Consider the following 14380-nt stretch of genomic DNA (forward strand, 5'->3'; position numbering starts at 1 on the left):
AATATTTTTTTTTAACGAATTTTAAAAGAAAGTGAGGATTAAAACAAAAAGATTTATAAGAAGTTTTTTGAAAAAAAATATATTAAAATTTATAATTTTTTTAAAAGAAAAAACAAATCAAATGATTGTTAACCATCGCTATATCTGGTAATTATAATATTATGAGTTCAAGGAGTAAAGTTGGCCAAAACATGAAACCAAAGGTGGAAATTTTGAGATATATATATATATATATAATTTTAAAAAAATAAAATTATCTCTTAACTACATAAAAATTGTACACATAGATATAACTCTTCTATTATATGTAAAATAAAAATATATTGATACATAAATAAGTATCCCAAAATAATAATTAAATTGGGTACCTCGTTGCACGTGAAAATCAGGTGACAAGTTGTCTTGTGCGGTGGCGCGGGAAAGTTTAAACTACCTCCCAATGTTAGTTAAAAAAACACCCTTTCATCAAATGCCTTCCTCTTATTATGAGTTTTCCTTTTTACTCTTTCTTGCTGTCTCTTAACTCATCTCTTAGCTTGCTTCATGACACCCAACTCCCAAATATAGCAAATCCAAGCATGTTTTCTCATGCCAATGAACAGGTCTTCATGCATCTCATTGTCAAACAAACAAAGCTATTTGCCCACATTCCATTTCATGTATTTAATCTTCGGCAGCTATGGTGTTGAATTTCTAATGAATTCATGCATCATTCGGTCGCCTTTTGTTTATCCTTCCAAGTGAATTTTCATTCAAGAAGAGTTTGATCTTCAGATAATGGTTTCAAGTAATGCTCTGCCACCGAGCTCTTCATTGTCATCTGATAAACATTTTACGTCTCAGGTGCAACCTCCCAAATCATCCCGATTCCCTTCTAACAAGTCTAAACCACCACAACAACGACCACCGCCACATTCTCCTCCTCGTCATGGTGGTAATCTTGCACAACCGCCACCAAAACAACATGAAAAGTCACCAACAAAGCCAAGTACAGAATCAACCAATAACTACCCAAGCTTGAAATCTCCCCTTGTTATTGGAATTTCTGCTGGCGTCGGAGTTTTGATCGTTTTACTGCTAATTGCTTGCATCTGTAGCACCAGAAAGAAGAAGAAGAAAATCCATGATCCAATGCACTACTATGCAGATTCAGGGCCCAAAGGTACTTTTCCATATTGATTTGCAATTCAAAACAAGCTTGTGGATGCAATAACTGTGTCTTTACAAACATTCAAGTACCGATGTGCAAAACTTTCACAATCTAGCTGCATTTGATTGAATTATCACTCTTATTATGGATGTCTGCAGATAGTGATTATTATACTTCCAGTGTGCTGCAACCGAAATGGCAGAATGGAAATGAAGGTCTGCCACAAAGCACACCGATAGGAGGATGGCAATCGCAGGCTCTGTCCACAATAATGACAGGAAGTGAGGCAAGCTCTGCATTTTCAGGTCCCCATGGGCCACCATTGCCACCTCCATCCCCAAACATTTCCTTGGGGTTTATCAAGAGCACCTTCACCTATGAGGAGCTTGCGGTGGCAACTGGTGGTTTCTCTCAGGCCAATTTGTTGGGGCAGGGTGGGTTTGGCTATGTGCACAAGGGCGTTTTGCCAAATGGCAAAGAGATTGCAGTGAAGCAGCTCAAGTCCGGAAGCAGACAAGGTGAGCGGGAATTCCAAGCAGAGGTCGATATCATCAGTCGCGTTCACCATCGTCACCTCATGTCTCTTGTTGGATATTGCATTGCTGGCTCTCAGAGGATGCTGATATATGACTTTGTTCCTAATAAGACCCTTGAGTATCATCTTCATGGTCAGCTTCTTTCTGCAGTTGTCACAATATATTGACAAACATGAATTAGTGATCATGGCTTGGTGTGAGACAATTTGGATGACTTGTGTTGCAGGGAAGGGGCTTCCAACAATGGAGTGGCCTACAAGATTAAAGATTGCAATAGGATCAGCGAAAGGCATCGCTTACCTGCATGAAGATTGTGAGTAATCAAAAACTGTCTTATTTATTATCTTCCAAACTTTCCTGGCAGTTACTAACCTGTCAACATTTTTATATCATCTACATGAAGGCCATCCACGCATTATCCATCGTGACATCAAATCAACCAATATTCTACTCGATCAAAACTTTGAAGCAATGGTATTGTGTTAATAATCAAACACAGCTACTCCAAAGATTTTCACATTCTTAATTCTGGTTTATAATCAATAGTGCACATGATCACAATCTCAGGTTGCAGATTTTGGATTAGCCAAGTTGTCCTCAGATAATAATACACATGTTTCAACCCGTGTCATGGGAACTTTTGGGTGAGTGAAAATTTTCTTTCCAAGTCGTGAGTCCAATCTGAATGTCAAAGCCAAACAAAAATATTTCTGATAATAATGGGTATCACGAATGATTCAGGTATTTGGCTCCTGAATATGCGTCCAGTGGCAAGCTAACCGAGAAGTCTGATGTCTTCTCTTATGGTGTGATGCTTCTGGAGTTGATAACTGGACGAAGGCCAGTTGATGATGGAGATGCATTCATGGATGAAGGACTGGTGGATTGGGTTAGTGTCCTACAAAGCTTCGATTTTGACTCTTTTGAGTGGATAGATTAAAATGCAAGTTTTACTGAGTTGTGATTATTTGAACAGGCAAGACAGGTAATGTCACAAGCATTGGTTGACGGGAACTATGATGAACTAGTAGATCCACGTCTGGACGATGATTACAACCCTATGGAACTAGCAAGAATGGTGGCATGTGCGGCTGCATGTGTCCGCCATTCTGCAAAGAGGCGCCCGAAAATGAGCCAGGTACAGGAATTAGCAATGTGTAGTGATACCATTTTCTGAGTTTCAGAATATTCTGTTTATAATATTAATGAACATACAACTCTAAAAATCAATGGTTGTTAATATTACAGATTGTGCATGCATTGGAAGGCAACGTATCACTCGAGGACTTAAATGATGGGATAAGGCACAGCACGAGCATGCTCTTCAGCTCAGGGTCAGACTATGACTCAAGCTCGAACAATTCGAACTCAAACAAGAAGCGACTCAGAAAAGTCACAATCACAAGCCCAGAGTACAGTGGTGAGTACAGTGGACCCATCAACGGGCACGCATACCATCCTTCGATATCAAGCAGTGAAGGTGTGTGTTCTGGTGAGCTAAATCCAGTTGGGAACCAACCACACAAACCTCACTAGTCATTGTAAACAAATACATAATTCAATTCATTCTTTCATCGATGAAACAAGAGACTATGTATATTAAGTTCATGGTAAACAATTAGTTTTAGATTTCTAGGAGATCTCAATTGCAACAAATCAACAATTTCTCATTTTGTTCATGAATGCTGATTAAAGATACGATCAATTTAGCGGCACAAAAGAACATCCGTAAAAATTTCAATCCAAAGGAACCAAGAACAAAGAAGCTACCAAGAAGTTACCTGTCAGTTTGGAAGTGCAGAAAATTCCATGACTGCAACTCCACCATGCCTTTCTACAAAGCTCACAACTTTAACATGTTTCACATGTTTCTCATTCAAATCAAGTTGGTACTAAGAATGCAAAAAGATGAATCAATCCACAAGTAATCACATTGGCATTTTATCAAATAGTTGGAGGACATGGCATGGGGTTTCAGATTGCTTACCCTGAAATGGAGGGAGAGCTTGCAGGGATCGGCAATGGTTTTTAGAAAGGCGACAAGCATCGGAACCTGGGATGCAGACACGTGTGGGAGGCAAAGCTCAACGCCGACCCACGTGCCCTCATCTTGCGTAGGACATGAGGCTCGATCTCGGGTCCTTCCGAAACTAACGCTCTACGCAAGGGATCCGATACCAATTGACTCAAAAGCCGTTGGTGTAACCAAAAAATTATACTGAGTTAGAAATTTTTACTTGAAGGGTGCTAGTAGAAATCGAGTTTAATAGTTTATAGTGATGCACAATAATACTATTTATATCATGATTAAGATTAAAATTTTGTGCATCCATTTTTTTATTGTGCTATCTAGAGGTGCAAACTGGGCCGTGTCTGGCCTGGCACGGTCAACTACAGTACCGTGCCAGGCCATGCCCTGGTGGCCCGCCATGGGCCGTGCTAGCCCGAGCACGGCCCGCCACACGTTACCGTTGCGGGCCGACCCAGCACGACCCGCCAATTTTTTTTTTCTTAATTAATTTAAATATTGGAAAATGACTATTGTAGCCCTTTTAACAACTATAAAATGGCTAGTTTTTAAGGCTATTTTAGACTTAAAAATATAATTACTTTTTTACCTTTTTTAACAACAATAAACGGCTAGTTCACAAGGGTATTTTGGGAATTAGAAGATTTTAAAAAACCTATAAATACCCTCAAACACTTACATATTTCTCCACACCAAATTACTCATTCTTGTTCTAATCTCTCAAGCATTGAAGTCTCCAAGCTCTCTTAGTTCTCAATCTCTTCAAGTTCAAGATTTGAAGTTTGTCAAATTCGGCTCAAGTGTTTCATCAATCCAGCAATTCCCCCACCTTTTCATCAATTCAGAATTTTCAAGAAATCCACGAATTAAATTTACATCATCAAGGTTGAGGTAACCCTAAACCCTTTTTTTTATTTTTTATAATAGCCGGCTCTCCCAATTTTTCCTTTCGATACACCATTTTTTTAATGAAAACAACTCCAAAAATTTTTGATTATTCACAACTCGAGCTCGAGCTCATTCATCGAATCCCCTAATATGGGAGCATCTGAGTAACAAGCTTCAAACAAGCACAATAAAAAAAGAACTTGGTGTATGGCAATTTTATAATATTGTTGAAATTCCAAACAAAGGGACTCGTGCCATTTGTAAAAAATGCAAAAAAGATTTTTCTTGTCAAACTTCGGGTGGAACGGGGAAAAAATATAAAAAATTTATTTCCGATGTTCCTCATAGGTGGAATTCAACGTATAATATGTTGAATTGTGCTTATGATTACAAAGATATTCTTACAATGTATTGCCGTGAGTTTTTTCCCGACCTTGGAATTACTAATTATGATTGGGAAGTTTGCTATATGATAAAGGAGTTTTTGGAAATTTTTAATTCCGCAACTAATTTTTTTTCCAGTATTTATTATCCTACTACTTTTATGACTATTTCTCATTTATATTACATTAGTGAAATTTTTTTGCAAAAATATAGATGCGATCCTAATTTTTGCTCCCATTGTTGCTCCTATGGAATTAAAAATTTAAAAAAATATTTTTGCAAAAAAATCAACCCTCTTCCCTGCTTTTATCTATGTTTCTTGATCCCCTGCTTTTAAAATTGATGGTACTTTTTTTGTATGCTTGATTCTTATGATGAAAAACATGGGACTTGATCATTCAATTTTTCAAAGATGAATATCGCTCTTTGCTTCATGATATGTATAATGAATATAACCATACATATGGAAATCGACGAGCTTCTACTTTTTGCTCGGAGTTTTGAAAATTCTTCTTCACTTTCCAAAACTAAATCTCCCGACCGATCTTATAAATATGATTAGAAGAAAAATCTACAAGTGCTTCTTCTTCTTCTTCTTCTTCTTCTAGCACTAGTTCTTTTGCATGAATTAAATCTTTTTTTAAATAATAATTTTTAATGATTTTTCTTACTACCGAAGAAATTAATAACTTTAATATTTTTCTCGTAGTGGAAACAACAAGAACATAACTATCCCGTGCTAGCCGCCATGGCACGTGATCTACTAACTCCACCGATGTCTGCAGTGAGCGTCGAGTCTTGTTTTTAGTGCGAGGAAAAAGGGTACTCGATGATAAGAGGAGCCGCATGAACCAAGAAACGAGTGCAAATATGCATATGTTTGAAGGATTGGTTAGAAGCGGAAGATAGAGTTACTGAACAACAAATACATGAAGAAGGTAGTGATACTGGAGAGGGCCTTACACCATCCAGAGCGCTCAACTTCAACCCGTGTTGATGAAGAAATAGATTAATCAAATGAAGTTTGAAGTTTTGTAATTTTTTTAAATTGTTTTTCGAAGTTTGTCATTTTTCTAAATTGTTTTCAAGTTTGTAATTTTTCTAAGTTGTTTTCATAGTTTTTTTAAATAAATGGCAATTTTTTTCCTATATCTATTTGTAATTTATTTTTAGTTTATCTCTATTTTTTCAATGTAATTTTATTTTCTAATATTATGTTAAATTTTAAAAAATTATCTTTTTTGTATTCATGTAAATTTAAATTTTTTGCATATATTTAATTATTTTTTCTATAATTTTTATGTGTTGTACATTTTTTACAATAAAAAAACTTATATTTTATGATATTTAGATTTTTCTTAAAAATTCCTTAATTTTTAGTATTTTTAAAGTATTTTTATATAATTTTTTTACAAATTTTTACAATATTTTTAAAGAATTTATAATTTAAAATAACAAAAGGTGGGCCGCCCGGCCCGGTCCGGCCCAGCCCAGCTGGCTTGGCCGTGCCACGGGCTGGGCTGACCCCCCTGTACGGTGGGCCGTGCTGGCCCGGCACGATTGCAAGCCGGGTCGGGCCGGGCCGAGCATGTATAGTGCTCGGGCCGGGCCGAGCTGGGCCGGCCCATCTTGCAACTCTAGTGCTATCATTCATAATTATAGTAATACTATTCTAATGAATTTTATGATAATTCATTCTATATTGTTTAGGCTATTCGGATGAGTGTTGAGTTGGTATCCAACGGCTCAATACTAAAATTCACAATGGCGGAACTAGAATCAAGAATAAGAGGGTGCTGGTTTCAAATTTAAAAAAATATTATTGTTTACCAAATATCACCACTACCTTCAAGAAGTTTAAGAAAAAAATGTTTAGATAGATTCCATGACATATAGTTTGACCTAAATCAGAAATAGAAATTATCTCAAAACTTGAATTGTGAAATATATTAAAAACAAAAAATTGTGAAATAAAGCTTAACCCAAATTTTCTTTTTTTTCCTTTTATATGAAAACCCCACATATATAAACAATTCCAAAGAAAATTTTATTATATTTCAATCTTCTTTGTTAATTATAAACAAATCGAGCCCAACATTTATTAACAAATAGATGAATGGCCTACGATTATGTTCAAAAATTTAAAAAAATTAAATAAATAAATCTATAAATTAGCTAGAATTCTTCAACCTTTTCATTACTCTCATCTTTTTATTCTTTTCTGTTATAGAGTTGGTCAATTTGATCTTCAAGCTCGATATCTCTTAAGGACTTAAATGGCAAAAGAGAAATAGAGCTAGGAATATTTTTTTAGGGTACCCAATCAAAAGGCTAAACAATAGAATTTAATAAATATTTTTCTAAAAATATAATATTTAATATTTATATACTAATTCATAAAATAAATGGGTAAAATAATATAAATTTTGAAAATATTTTTCTAAAAACTATAGATTTTTTAATTATATGTACTAGTTTATTAAAAACATTTCATATATATATATATATATATATATATATATATATTTATATAAACACGAAACAAAGGGTGAGACTAGTGGGTGTGGGACTCATGTCCCTCTTTGTCTTCCTAACTACATTTCATGATTCATCTATCTATTTCAATAGATAGGGTGCTGGATTCTAGCACTCCTTGCTTTTTTTCAATAAAATAATACAAAAAGATGAAACACCTTCCTCTGATCAAGGGGTGCTTGAGCATCCCCTTGACCCTCTTCCTTCCACCTTGTTCGTAGATAAAAATTTATGAATGTTTGTAGATGATGTATCCAACGGTTTAACAGCAACATTTATAAATTTTATATTTACAAATGTTTGTAGATAACAAGGCCTCATATATATATATATATACACAAAAGTCTTCATAAATATTATAACTATCATGTTTTCCCAATGACTATCTAGATTTTCATTTTAAATTTATACTTGACTCTCACAAATTAAAGTTTTAATTTTGATATCACCATGATATTTATCTTTGATTTCTATTTATATAATATTTGGTTAGTTTTATGTGCTTTTGATACAGATTCAAGATATAATAATATTGTATAACAATATTTTATTCATAATCTTCTTTGTTTATGGGTGTGAGAGATCAAGTCAATAGAGGAATAGAGTCATGTGATGGCCCAAATTGAATCAAGATCAATTGATTTATAATTAATTTGAGACAAATTTAAATATTTTTTAAGATTTTATCATATTAAAATGATTTTAACAAATGAGTCATGGTTATACTTAATTTTTTTTTAATATGGTGAAATTATTTTTTTCACCCTATGGGGATTAATCCAAATGATAAAGACTTGTGTTGCTATCAATAATCTCTTTGTCTATGGACATCGTGTCTTTTTATGTATGGTGTTTATGTTATACAGAAAAAGTGAGTTAAAATTTTTAATGTGATTTGTCTATTTTATTAAAAAATAAGTTATTTAAGTAAATGATTTTAAGTTAAGACACTTATATGGACAAAATATCACTGGTATCCTCATTATAGTTTTTTTTTTGGGTTTTAACTTTCAAATAAATCTGCCTGTTATTATTATTATTATTATTATTATTATTACTGTTATTGTTAATTTTTTTAAATAAAATATACTCAAGTTAACTATTCTAAATTTTAAAAATAAAAAAATAAAAAAATAAAATCAATTCAGTACATGCAAGTGGAATAAAAACTCAATAGAAGAAAAACACAACCTCTATCTGCTCTCAGCAGCTGAACCACATTGCACTTGAATGGCATCAAAACCCACAAATTAAACATTTTCTATCCAGAATCTGCAGGCAACAGCATCACCACAACCTGCCCAAACAGCACTGAACTTGTACTTCATGCCATGGAAAATGAGAAACATCACCACCTTCTTCCTTTTCCTATCCACACTTGCCTGGAAGTTACAAATGAAGCCATTGACACAGTTGTTTGTAAGCAACTTGACAAGAGAACTCTTCTTCATTCTCCATCTAACAAGAAAGAGACATGGAAATTGTGTTCACTATATAGAATTGAAGAGTAGTTGCATTGGTTGAAGAAAAAGGTACAAGGAAAACACAGTAATGGATGGGAGGATGGAGAGAAGATGGTGGTTGATGGCATTGTTTCTGATTTTCATGCTCTTGTTCTTTGGTGTTGAGTTTTGCTCTGCTGAGAGGCCTATCAAGGATTCTGGAAGTGGTGGCAATGGTGGTGTTGCTAAGTTCTTGCATGCTTTTCAATCTTTTTTTGATTCTGGGGATTCTTCTTATACTCATGTTTGGCCTGTAAGATAGTTGTCTGAGTTTGTGATTTTTGGTTTTTGTTTTCTCTTTGTGGTGGTGATTGATTTCTTGGTGTTGGTGTTTTGTAGGACATGGAGTTTGGGTGGAGGGTTGTGCTGGGTTCTACCATTGGGTTTCTTGGAGCTGCTTTGGGGAGCATTGGTGGTGTTGGTGGGGGTGGGATCTTTGTGCCTATGCTCACTTTGATCATTGGTTTTGATCCAAAGACCTCCACAGCCATCTCCAAATGTAAGTTTCTTCAATTGTTTCTTTGCATGGCCCTTAAACCCTAGTTATGATTGGGGCAAATTTGGGGAAAATGTTAAGAAAGCATGTGGTATTGGTTGTCTCCTTGCAATTGTTTCTTTCAATTAAGCTTAAACTCTACTTTGTTGTTGGGGTGTGTCTGAGTGTCTCTGTTTTTGATTGATGAAGAAAACATATGAATTTGCTTGTAGATTTTGATCCCAAGCACTCCCATGATAATCTCCAATTTGTATGTTTCTGTAATTTTTTTCTTTCAATGGAGCTTAAACCCTAGTTAGTTCTGTGAGTATGTTTATGTTTTTAGCAAGGGAATATAGATGAAGACAACATTTGAAAAGATTGTTTTCATACTCACTGGTTGTTCCTTTGAAAGTACCTTAAACCCTAACTGTTTTTGTGTTTTGATTGAGTGGAAGAAGTGGAAAAAGAAAGAAAACTGAATGAAGATATTCTTGTATACTTGCTAATGATTGATCAGGAAAAAGAAAATGTCTTCTTGTTTGGGAAAACTAAGTTTACTAATTCGATATTTGCAGGCATGATCATGGGTGCTGCAGGATCGACAGTGTATTACAATTTGAGACTGCGGCATCCGACAATGGACCTACCAATAATTGACTACGATCTCGCGTTGCTGTTTCAGCCTATGCTCATGTTAGGCATTAGCATTGGAGTTGCCTTCAATGTCATTTTTCCAGATTGGATGGTTACTGTTCTTCTTATCATCCTCTTCCTTGGTATTTATTATCTTATATTCATACATCTAATTATTCATTTTATTTTCCTTTCTTCATTCTCGTAGTTGTTGATTATCAGAATTTTCGAGTCAAAGAAGTTAAATGATCATCTTTGTAGTAATTTGTACATGTATTTATGAGGCAAAGCAAATTAATTTTTCATCTGAAACTACATCTTTAATTACATTTAGATTTATAAATAGTTTTCTTTGCTACATCTGCTGATAGGTACATCGACAAAGGCACTCTTTAAGGGTATAGAGACATGGAAAAAAGAATCGATAATGAAAAAGGTTAGTCCTATTCACCTCACATTTTACTAATGTGTTCGTCTTCTTATTTGACTTTCTTATTCCCTTATTTCAGGAAACCGCAAAGCTCTTAGGTTCATCATCAAAACTAATTGGTAAGTTATGTTCAATTACTGTAACTAATCTTCCACCTTTTCTGGTGAAAATAACTCATTAATAGTTGATGAATGTTATCCTCCGGATTCAGACAGCCCGGAGCTGGAATACAAGAGACTTCCAAGTGGTCCATCAATAAATATCCAGCAAAGATCTTTATCTGATCAGGAAGTATGTTCAAACACTGACCACTGTTTCTATGGCAAATATAATCAAAATTATTCTTACCGAAACTTTCAGGTTCCAATCAAAGATAATATTTTCTGGAAAGAGATGTTGCTGCTTTTGTTTGTGTGGGTGGCATTCCTCGCCGTGCAGATCATTAAGGTGAGATCTACTAGAAAAATCACATAAACAGAAAGCAATATTTAACATTGGTTTTCCAATAAAATGCATCTGCAGACACGCGCCGCAAATTGTTCGATAGAGTACTGGGTTTTGAATGCTTTGCAGGTAAAGACATTTCGATAAGATAGGGATCGCTTTGTTTACCGAATTTTGAAACTTTTAATATTCAATATTGAGTGAATGCATTTGTGTCTAAAATGACAATTTTGAACATGAAGATTCCAATTGCTGGTTCAGTAACAATCTATGAAGCTATTGGTCTATTCAAAGGAACAAGGACCATTGCCTCTAGGGGAAGGCATGCTGTTAATTGGAAGGTGCACCAATTTGTCCTATACTGTTTCTGCGGGATATTAGCCGGCATTGTCGGAGGTTTCCTCGGCCTCGGAGGTGGCTTCATCTTAGGACCGTTGTTTCTCGAATTAGGAGTCCCCCCTCAGGTTCTACTCTTTCCAATTCTTGTATTTCTTAAATGTCTTTATGGTATCTGAAATTCTATGTTTGTATTACAGGTTGCAAGTGCTACATCAACATTTGCAATGACGTTCTCATCATCGATGTCGGTGATACAATACTATCTCCTTGATCGATTTCCCGTTCCATACGGTAAGCCAAAAAAGAAAAACAAGCATGTTAAGCATCAGTGTACTTCAAAATGTTCGATAAATTTAATCGATCAGTTATGTTTTGCAGCTGCTTATTTTGTGTTTCTCGCAACCGTTGCTGCATTCACTGGTCAACACATTGTACGAAAATTGATAGTGTTACTCGGCCGGGCGTCACTGATCATCTTCATTCTTGCATTGACCATTTTCATTAGCGCAATCAGTTTAGGTAATAAATGTTCTTCACATTACAATTACGAATTCTTTTCGATCCATGAGTTGATGTGTTTTTGGTTTTACTGCAGGAGGTGTTGGGATTGCATACATGGTAGAAAAGCTTGAAAGGAAAGAACATATGGGTTTTGAAAACTTGTGCTATCACTAAGTTTAGAATTTTTGGAGAAAAGTTTTCTTGCAATATCATCACTTTTTGGTAGTAAATTTGTTTATGAATCTTGTTTATCTGCAAACCTTCTTGTTTTGTAGCAATGGAAAGCCTAATTTCATGAAATCTTTATGTTTCTTCTGTACAAGAATTTTGCAGACTTATTTAGTTATTTATAGAAAATTCAATTCAATGTGTGTCACTAGTTCAGTGACAATGAGAATTATTACTAATGATTTTTTTTTTTCTTGTATTAGAATTTTGAGTTTTGTTTTTCATCAATGGTGAATGAGTCTTTTAATTTTGAAGTGATTTGCTGTGAATTTGATTAACTTGGTGAATAATTTGAAGTGAATTATTTAAGAGTGATTTAAAGAAAGATATATATAGGGAATTTAATCAACTGCGGGCGTTCATAAAATGTCTGTTGGCTGGTATAACAACAGCCATATACCTGCTGCCAAACTAGGTAGTTGAGGGTTTTGTTTTTATAAAAAAAAAATCACACTATTCATAACAATGTGCAAGTCTACTGTTTAAAGGGAGGGATGACTTGCAGTTTTTAGATTTGAATCCACCGGTTAAAAAATAAATATATGTAGAATTGAATTTTAGGGACATTTGTACGTGGCGCACGCTCTTGGGTTGGAATTAGTCCACTGAAATAGTGGAAGTCTTGAAATGACACTTCAATTGTGAAAGTTTCAGTTGAAATATTTAGTTTCACGTGTTATTTGAAAGAGAAAATATCAAATCATTAATCACTTTTTTTTGTTTGGTTAGTGAAAATAAAAATTTAAAAAATGATGAAAATGAGGTTCTACTCACTACTTCATGATAGGGGTGAGATTATCTCTTTCTCATGGTTGGGTTGAGCTTATAATTATTTAACATGATAATTTTATAAAAATATTTTTTTATAAACAATAAAAAAAGAAAATAATTAAATAATAAAAAAACGATAAAAGATAAAAAAGAAAAATAATAAAAGATAGAAAAAGACAAAAACAATAAAAAAAATAAATGATAAAAAGAAAAAGATTAAAAAAATAAAATAAATACGGGTGTTTTTTAATCACCCACATAAAACCGTGTGATTGAAGTGGGACACCGAAGTCCTACTTCGGTCAAAAATTTTTCAGCCGAATCAAAGAGAGAAGTAAAAGACTTTAGAGGTGGTCATTTCCGCACTTTGGGTTTACTTCAGTTAATCAAAGTAGAAGTAGCATATCAATTCATACTTCCGTCACTTCGGCCTCTACTTCAGCCAACCAAATACATAACACGTCCATATTTAATTTTAAAATGATGAAAGAAAACATAGTTATTTATTTATTTATTTTCGGATGAAAATAAACAAATAAAAATTATAAAAACAAATTTTTATTTTTTTGCGGTATGTATATAAGCAATTGCCCATTTTTCTATAATTAAGTTAAAGATGTGTAAAACTAACAATATTCACATATCCAAGGGGTTATTTGCAAAAACTATGTCGATTTTACAAACTGCACCCTCCGAGTTTTATTAAATTCTCTCGCTTCCCCTTCTATTCTCTCTTGCTCGCCGGCACCATGAGCATTCGCAGCTTCGCAGTGCTCCAATGGCGCCTCTAATGCTAGTAGCGATGGAAGGATGAGGAGAGGGAGAAAAGCTCGCAAATGTAGCACTGTGAGCAGCTATTTTGAATCTCTTATATGTATTCAATTCATTCAATCAGTGATCAAGGCTGTGAAAGTCATACAAAATTCGGTGTCTTAGGTTGAATGAGATTGGATTAGGGTTTTGGAGTTTTATGCTAGAAATTGGTTCTTTTTAAGTGATTGTTTTTATTTCTCGTTTTACAAGTCTGTTGTGCAATGTTGTTATTCTGGCACGATTTTATGATTTTAATCCTCTGTTTGACTGTTTTGCCTAAATTCCATTGCTTCCTTTAGAACTATGTTTGGTTGAGGAGAATTGCAGGGATGAGGTTTGCGAGCTCACTAAAGAGGGAACATTATAAATTTTTCTTTTTTCTTTTTTCTTTTTTTCCCCATCATTTTTATTCATTTTCCCTAAATCTAGACGAATCCTTGTGATTTTCTGTAATTTTTGGTGACATACTGAAAGAAATTGGGAACGAAGTTCTATTTTTTCTGAGGAACAGGGCGTATTTTAGTGTATGCCCGTTCGTTGCCTGTACTCTATTTCAGTGACTGCAGCATGAAGTTTCAGTTTACAAAGAACTGGAAATGAATTGGCTGATCAACATAATTTTTGATGCACTATATAGAATTTTCCTATAAAGAAAAACTCATAGTTGATTTTTACCTAAAAGCACTCTATTTTACTGGTGAATAAATTCTAGGCTGACA

At 34.3% G+C, this 14380-nt stretch overlaps 2 protein-coding genes across 2 annotated transcripts; both read left to right on the forward strand.

Moving 5' to 3' along the window:
• The first annotated feature begins 777 nt into the window (after positions 1–777).
• On the forward strand, positions 778–3222 carry LOC120267393 (putative proline-rich receptor-like protein kinase PERK6). The gene is made up of 8 exons (XM_039275030.1): positions 778–1162; positions 1309–1818; positions 1913–1999; positions 2090–2160; positions 2254–2330; positions 2428–2575; positions 2663–2824; positions 2935–3222. Exons 1-8 carry the CDS (start codon positions 778–780, stop codon positions 3220–3222), a joined length of 1728 nt encoding a protein of 575 aa, XP_039130964.1.
• A 5581-nt stretch (positions 3223–8803) lies between these two features.
• Positions 8804–12178, forward strand: LOC120267527 (sulfite exporter TauE/SafE family protein 3-like). The gene is made up of 12 exons (XM_039275202.1): positions 8804–9277; positions 9364–9523; positions 10078–10278; positions 10507–10571; positions 10645–10684; positions 10777–10856; positions 10926–11012; positions 11088–11138; positions 11252–11473; positions 11546–11639; positions 11727–11867; positions 11944–12178. Exons 1-12 carry the CDS (start codon positions 9074–9076, stop codon positions 12021–12023), a joined length of 1425 nt encoding a protein of 474 aa, XP_039131136.1. The 5' UTR covers positions 8804–9073; the 3' UTR covers positions 12024–12178.
• The last annotated feature ends 2202 nt before the right edge of the window (positions 12179–14380 follow it).

This window comes from Dioscorea cayenensis, chromosome 8 (assembly GCF_009730915.1).
Source record: "Dioscorea cayenensis subsp. rotundata cultivar TDr96_F1 chromosome 8, TDr96_F1_v2_PseudoChromosome.rev07_lg8_w22 25.fasta, whole genome shotgun sequence".
Lineage (NCBI taxonomy): Eukaryota > Viridiplantae > Streptophyta > Magnoliopsida > Dioscoreales > Dioscoreaceae > Dioscorea > Dioscorea cayenensis.